Source organism: Carassius gibelio, chromosome B3 (genome assembly GCF_023724105.1).
Source record: "Carassius gibelio isolate Cgi1373 ecotype wild population from Czech Republic chromosome B3, carGib1.2-hapl.c, whole genome shotgun sequence".
Lineage (NCBI taxonomy): Eukaryota > Metazoa > Chordata > Actinopteri > Cypriniformes > Cyprinidae > Carassius > Carassius gibelio.
In genome coordinates this window covers 42,217,743-42,225,733 of record NC_068398.1, presented here as the reverse complement: position 1 = coordinate 42,225,733, position 7,991 = coordinate 42,217,743, and the positions used below count along the sequence as shown (strand labels likewise).

The 7,991-nt window shown below is 34.7% G+C and overlaps 1 protein-coding gene across 1 annotated transcript; it reads right to left on the bottom strand.

Annotated features, from left to right (window-relative positions):
* Positions 1 to 5,110: 5,110 nt before the first annotated feature.
* Positions 5,111 to 7,658, bottom strand: LOC127952738 (fucolectin-like). The gene is made up of 6 exons (XM_052551446.1): positions 7,631 to 7,658; positions 7,460 to 7,529; positions 7,229 to 7,255; positions 6,785 to 7,067; positions 6,219 to 6,356; positions 5,111 to 5,268 (listed from the first exon to the last, which is right to left on the bottom strand). The coding sequence occupies exons 2-6, from the start codon at positions 7,521 to 7,523 to the stop codon at positions 5,265 to 5,267; spliced, it is 516 nt and encodes a 171-aa protein (XP_052407406.1). The 5' UTR covers positions 7,524 to 7,529; positions 7,631 to 7,658; the 3' UTR covers positions 5,111 to 5,264.
* Positions 7,659 to 7,991: the final 333 nt, after the last annotated feature.

Below are 7,991 nucleotides of genomic sequence, written 5' to 3'. Positions count from 1 at the left end.
GGCCCTGATATTGTTGCTCTCTGTTTTCTGCTTCCCCATCCTCATGATCCTCTTCCTCCTGGATGTCACCAGTGGCCTGACAAATGTTGTGTAGCATGCAGCAACTAGGGAGCAAATCTCCAAGACCCTCAAGAAAAAAGCCCTTCAGCCTGTTTTGCTCACCAAGCATGGCATGGTGCTTGTTAAAGCCACATTCAGCACGGCCTGGATGTAAAAAACATAGTCTGACAATAGTGAATTTCATGGCTTCAGCGTCTTGGTAGCGCCTGTGTCATCAGCCCAATTGTTGCCCTGCTGAGTCTCAATGAAATCACTGTCAACTTCAGAAAAATAATCTTTGAACTTGACAGTTCAACACAGCAGAATTCTGAATGTGGTGTTTTTTTCCCGTAAATAAAATGATTGTGTTTTAGATATCTGCAGTAATTTCCAAAAACCAATAGGCTAGTGTTATATATTTTGTCTAGCTGATTACTAGCAATATCTCTAACGTTTTCAATTACTTGTAAATCATGAGAAAATTCCCCTTCTAAACAGTGACACGGGGCAGTGCAGTCAGCGGTTGGGTAGAAGACATCAAATCCCATCATCCCACGCTCCTTCTTAACGTCATCAAACCACACAATTATTGTTTTGGTAGTGTGCCCTCTAGTGGCAGGTCTTACAACCTATACCTTTAAGACCACACCTGAATTTTATACTGACATTTTTTAAATAAATTAATGTAATGGTTTCCTATAATCAATTGTGTCTTTATTAAAATAAATAAATATATGTTTACAGTAATAACACTTTAAAATGTATTTCCTAAACAGGAGTTGTGTTTTTATGAAAAGTCATAAAATATGTACAATTGTAATGATCTTAAAATAAAAATCAATAATATTTTGTTACCTGCAGGCTATTTGATGAATATCATGGATCAGAGAATTGAGAAATTGCAATGTGTTGATAAAGTATTAAAATATAATTTAAAATCTCAGGGGGACTTCAACATTTTTTTTCAAAATTCTTCAGCTGACAAAAAGTTTAGGAATCTCTGCCCTACAACAGTGTTTAAATAGCTGCCATCTACTGGGCATGTCACTCCTTTAATATTTGTCTGTTTGTGTGGACTTATAAAGTAATTAATGAAATCCTTTAATTATTAGATTATTCAAAGCAAGTCTGTTAGGTTGATTCTCAGTCAAAAAAATGGAACAATTTTTTAGCCAACAGCTAGTCATTATTCAGAAAAATGTAATGTCATTTCCTCACATGCTCACTGCTGCTGCACTAAATGTGAAGATGCCAGGAAAGACGAGCACTAAACCAGATAAAAACAATACAGCAATTACAACTTTAAATGTTGCTTAAACGGTGTGTGTTTGGTTGCATAAATATGAGAAATAGTGTGAACATGCCCACCTCACCTCTTGGGTTGCAAGGCAAAATAAGGAAAACCCATTCACGACCCCATAAAAAAAAAAAAAAAAACCACAAGGTCACACAAATAATAAGAAAGAAACTCATAGCTCAACAATAAACCATGAGAAAACATGCTCAAGAACGTAAACTTGCAACAGAACACATTAATATTATTTTAAACTTAATTATATATAATTATTAATAGTCTTTTTTTGGACAGTTCTGCAGCTGTCACCTGGATGGGATGAATTACATTATTATGTAATTATTTGTGTAATTTTTGAATCTAAACAATTTAGCATTTTTTTAAATGCCAAATTGTATATGGCATACAATTATTTATTATGTATAAATGATAAATTACTAAATAGGATCTAATATTAATAAAAATCTATTCATTCACCTGTCTAATAATGTCTACAAATATAATATCTGTCTACCATGCTCTGATAATGTATGGAATATTATATTAACAGACTATCCGCATTTTAATAAAACACTAAGAATATAACTTTAGAAGCACAGATGTGTCCGTCACTTTAAAAATTTGAATGAAAATTGTTTACATTTTAAACAAATGTCTAAAAAAAACATCCAATATCACCTTAGATAAATGGCAGAAGCCAACAGGGTTTTCAAAATCCAAAATGTTTTTAAAACCAGTGCATTTGCTTGTCGCTTTGAAACTCTTCTGTCATCGTCTTGTTGGTCTCACCTCAATCATCTTGTCAGCTTCTCCTCATGTGATAAGTAAAATCTGATCTGTGATGATCTTGTAGCATCTGCTCTCTAAAGCAGAGAACACACTTCACGACTGTCAGGCCGATTATGAATGAAATTTGATCTTGTGGACCTTGGACTATTCCAGTTGGGCACATTCGTTTTTTGCAGTGTTTTTACAATGTATGTTTTAGACATGGGTCACAATGAGGTGTCCCCTAGAGGACGCAGTGTCTCGTTCCCTACTCAGGGAACCATGGTCACATTCATAACCTGAGACGTTTTTCTCTAACCACGCATAAACATTTTCTCAAAAACACAATCATTTACATAAATGCTATTAGCATATTATTGTAGCCCAGTTTGTACTGAATACAGTGTTTTCAGACTCTAGCAATGTATGTTTATAAGTGACTGAAAAAAGCACTTAAGTCAGGGCATGTCAAGAACCCCAAAACCCTTTAGACCTCAGGGTTAACTCTATGGCTTAGTGTTACCGTCTGTGCAGAACTATTGTTCCAGCCACTAAAGACAGATTTGCAAATAACCTGCCTGATCTATCTCAACTGCTCTGTGTACCCATAAATACACATGAACTAGACGAAATGACTGCCAACACTGTTCTCTATAACATTAGAAGCTGTTGCCCACATCAAATTGAAAAAAGGTGTTGCTCAGACACACAAAGACACGTTTTTACCTCTCAATATATATTAAGAAGGTTTTATATCTATATATTAGAGTTGTAATGCTTTTACATGTTGTCTTAGCCATTTTAATCCTCTTAATTATTAAATGTGTTTATTTCTTTAACTGTAAATGGGTCTAAAGATAAGGAACTAGACCAGTATAAAGCAAGCAGCATGACAGGCAGGGTCATTGACCGAACACTGCATCTGGATTGAGGAGATGCTTTTAAAGGATTAACCATTCCAGCAGCTCACTTTTATTGGATTATCACTTCTTGGAAGTTTTTAGAATTGAGCATTGCCCACTCAAGTCGGTTACGATGACGAACTGCAGTCAGGTCGAGACCCCAATGAGGACGACGAATGTGCAGATGAGCTTCTCTGAGACGGTTTCTGACAGTTTGTGCAGAAATTCTTTGGTTGTGAAACCAATTGTTGCAAGCAACTGTATGTGTGGCTGGTCTTGGATGATCTTGGAGGTGAAGATGCTGGATATGGTGGTCCTGGGCTGGTGTGGTTACACGTGGTCTGCGGTTGTGAGGCCGTTTTGATGTACTGCCAAATTCTCTGAAATGCCTTTGGAGACTTATGGTAGAGAAATAAACATTAAATTCATGGGCAACAGCTCTGGTGGACATTTCTGATGTCATTATAGCACAGAAACTGCACTTGTAAAAATTACAAATGACCTTCTTCTTGTATCAGATCAAGGCTGCATCTCATTTCTAGTTTAACTTGATCTTAGTTTGACACCATAGATCATGACATTCTCATAGATCGATTACAAAACTATACAGGTATTTAAGGACAGGCTCTAAGATGGTTTAGATCCTACCTGTCAGATCGCTACAACTTTTTTCATTTAAATGGGGAGTCCTGCTTCGTCAATAAACAAGCTCCAAAATGCAGCAGCTAGAGTCATTACCAGGTCAAGAAAATATGATCATATTTCCCCAATTTTACAGTCTCTGCACTGACGACCTATTAAGTTCCGTATCAGTTACAAATTATCATTACTTACCTATAAGGCCCTAAATGGTTTAGCTCCTGCGTACCTAACTAGCCTTCTACCACGTTACAACCCATCACGCACCCTAAGGTCACAAAACGCTGGACTTTTGGTAGTTCCTAGGATAGCAAAGTCCACTAAAGGAGGTAGAGCTTTCTCACATTTGGCTCCTAAACTCTGGAATAGCCTTCCTGAAAATGTTCGGGGTTCAGACACACTCTCTCTGTTTAAATCTAGATTAAAAATGCATCTCTTTCGCCAAGCATTCGAATAATGTATCTCATAATTTTAGACTGCAGTTGTATCTGATCAAAAGCGCATTTTTATTCTTTAGCTTGGGTTAAACTAATAAACTAATTAATTTTACTTTGTTGGATCAGCAGCTATGCTAATGATGTCTCTATTTGTTTCTGTTTTTGCTGGAATTTACATCCCGTGGTAACTAGGATTTACACAAGCTCCAGTCTGGATCCAGAACACTTGAGAAGAGATGATGCTGACCCTCAGAGGACCCCAGATGATTCCAACCCTGAATCAACAAACAGAACTAACAATTATTGCTTTAAGTGTGATTGCATCTTATAATAATCACTGTTAATAGTGTTCATCGTCTGACTGATTACGTCTTTGATTGATTTTTCCATACATTTCTGCCATATGCACATAAATTGACAGTCACTACTGATAAGCTACTACTAAATATTGTAGAAACATAATTTCTTTAAAGTTGCTCTGCAATGATTTGTATAGTTAAAAGCGTTTTACAAAAAATAAACTTGAATTATCAATTAAAATAATATATTTAAGATAATAAAAATAAATGATGTAAAAATTCATCAGGTGTACAATAAATTTTCATGTATGATATCACTGCTGATGGGAGGGGCCCTATCTCGTTCTTTGTGTCTAAGATGTGTGGTACGCCACTGGCTGTGGCCCTCCAGGAATTTAGTTTGACACCCCTGCATTAATGCTAAACATTTGGTATCCTCTACTGCTATACATTTCACCATTTTCTAAAATAAATTATTTTTTACAGTGCAGGAAACAGCAAATATTATCTAGAATGCACTGTTTTCTTCTATGTTCTTCTATGTCCAAATCTTCTATGTCTGGCAGTTTTTTTTCAATGTAATAGTTATCATAGAATTATTACTTTAACAATTTTATTTATTTCAAGGTTTGATCATATACCCTTTGTTATTAACACGGATCTGCACTATAACAAAATCACTCACATTTATTAAGTACTGAAAAACAACCGCTCTACTGCATAAAAAGGGAATTTTCAATACACTGAAAGCAAGTTTATTCAAAACACAGATATGTGTAATGCCCTTTACACAGCCTGAAAATATTGTAAGTTTTTTTTTTTCTTTGTCTTTTTCCCTTCTAGGATCTCAGTTGACTGTAGTCCTTCATCTTCATCTCATCCTTCTTCATCTGACAAGGTAATTAAAAAAAAAAAAATTGTCATAGTATTTCTCACCAAAGAAAAAATAAAAATAAAAAGACTAGCAATAGAAAGTTTATGAACAGTAAGATTTTTAATGTCTTTAAAGAAGTCTCTTCTGCTCACCAAGCATGCAATTATTTGATCCAAAGTAAATATATATATTTGTTATATTAACATATTTTAATGACATTTAGTGAACAAAACAAATTATTTTATTTTTTTAAATATGCCTGTGTGTGGGGTAAAAGCCCCCCCTTCCCACCCCATACATTAATAAGATTTTTAAACAAAATAAATGACTTGTATGATTTATTTTTACACAATATCTGTTCCTCCATTAATGTTGAATAGAAAAGTATATATGTTTTCTGCAATTATAAATTTTAGAATTTTAGGCACAATGAAAAGCACTTTTTATCTTAAGGTGTGCCTTTAGCCCCATTGTACCATTTTATATATATATATATATATATATATATTGTGTGTGACTGTGTGTGTTTGTGTAAAAGTGTGACAGCTTTGTTGTGTTTCTTATCTTAGCAAGGATGATCAAATGTGATAATAAAGACATTTATAATATTATAAAATATCTATTTAAGATAAATGCTATTTTTTCATAATATAATAATAACTGCATTATTGAGCAGCATATCAGATTATTGCAATTATTTCTGAAGGATCATAAATTCAGCTTTCAAATCGAAGGAATAAATTACATAATAGAAATATTACCAAATTGTACTGTTTTTGCTGTCCTTTAGATCAAATAAATGCAGGCTTGGTGAACAGAAGATACTCCCTTAAAAAACATTCAATATTACTGGCCCAAAACTTCTGACTGATAGTGAATTTTAAAAAGTAAGAAATAATGTAATAATGTTTTGTGTGTGTGTGTGTAAAAGTGTGCAAGCTTGGTTGTGTTTGTTTTCTTATTTACCTGCCATATACTTCAACCTCACACAAAATGAGAATTTTCAAAATCCCAGGTATGACAATGTTGACATATCGTCCCTTAATAGGCTTAAACGTATATGTTTTAGTGCCTCCATTTGGGATTGACCAAACTGTTGCAGCCCTATAAATAAGCACAGAGAAATAAGAAAAAGTACGGTGGCCGAGAGAGTTCAACACACTGCAAATAGAAAAAAAGCACCTGCAAAGTAATTAAAAACAACTTAATCAAATTGAAAACACGCATGCTGTAAATGCTCTAAAACATGACCAAATAAAGAAACGCACGGCAAATACCCACAACACAAACAAAGAACTAAACTGAAGATAAAATTCTTTTTTTGGTCATGTTATGAGCATTTGCAGCGAGTGTGTTGTCAAACTGATGAAGATGTTTTCTTGATTTCCTGGTGCTTTTTCTATTTGCTTGTGTTTTCTGAAGTTGCAGCTCGTTGAGCTCTCTCGGTCACCGTAAAAAAGACACAAGTTAGCTCTGTTAAATGAAATGCCTTTTAAGTTGTGAAACAAAACAATTATGAGAGCGCTCCTTACAGCTCATTGTTGTTGCCGTTGCTATTTAGGCTGTTGCCAATACGGATCTGAGCACCAGATAGCCACTCTCCACAACAGTCTCCACGATTTGTGATGGTGACCCTGGAAATCTTGTAAACACCCATCAAGTCCACTCTCCACCACGGATTACTCTCAAGGAAAGTATGAGTGCATGACCCATACAGATAATTGGAATTTCTGTTTCCATCAACAGCATGTTTAGCCAATCCAAGGAAATTTAATGTAGAAGATTGGGCCGTTTTGGCTCCAAGAGCAAGATCCCCTGTTTACCATTTTTTTTAAGGAATAAATACCAGTATCATGAGTAACATTATGTAAAACTATGCTATCAAAATGTATTATTCCAAATGTTTGACATATTTAAACTATTTTTAAGGATATTTGGTTTATGAAAACACATTTAATGTTATGAACAACACTCACTTAAAGTCTTTCCTTTTGAGTTCATGTCTGCTAAAAAAAAAGAAAAAAATAGTTATTTACATATTAATATAAACCAAACTGAATCACAAACTAGAAGAGTTGGTCTCAGTTAGGTGTATTTTCTCTCAAAGAGCAAAGTACTAAACAACAATCAATCAGACATTGTGGCCTTCAGAAAAGTAAATGCATGCTGTTAGACTAACAAATACACATGAATTATCGTAAACGTACCCGTCAATTTAGGGTCACACAGACCCGGCAGAAGTGCAAGCAACAGAATCACAAGTACATCCATGCTGACCTCAGAAATAAGAATACAGCAAGTTAAATCAGCACATGGAGAAATTACTTTGTGTTTCAAACATCCTCTTTTTTTTTTTTGACTTCCACCATGATTCTTACCTGTCTCCTCTTCAGGTATTGCGTGCCTAAACCTCAGATCAAAATGACTTGAATGAGTAGAGTGATCTCTCTCTCTATTTATATAGATATATATGGTCTCCTCTGTGCTCTTGTAAGCACGTGTTTGTTTGTGTGAAGTATGTGTTGCGAAATCAATTAACTGCTAAAATGACTGGGCAGTATGGACTTCTCTTCTAAATACATATTGGGAAACGACAGCCTCTTCTGTTTCAGGTTCAGTAAGGTTATTACCAGTCTCTTTCTCAGTTCAAAACAATTGGATGTCATGTTGATCCAAATATTTTGTCTTTTTAATAGTTATACCCCACAAAACATCTAGGAAATAGTTTCTTGTCAATGA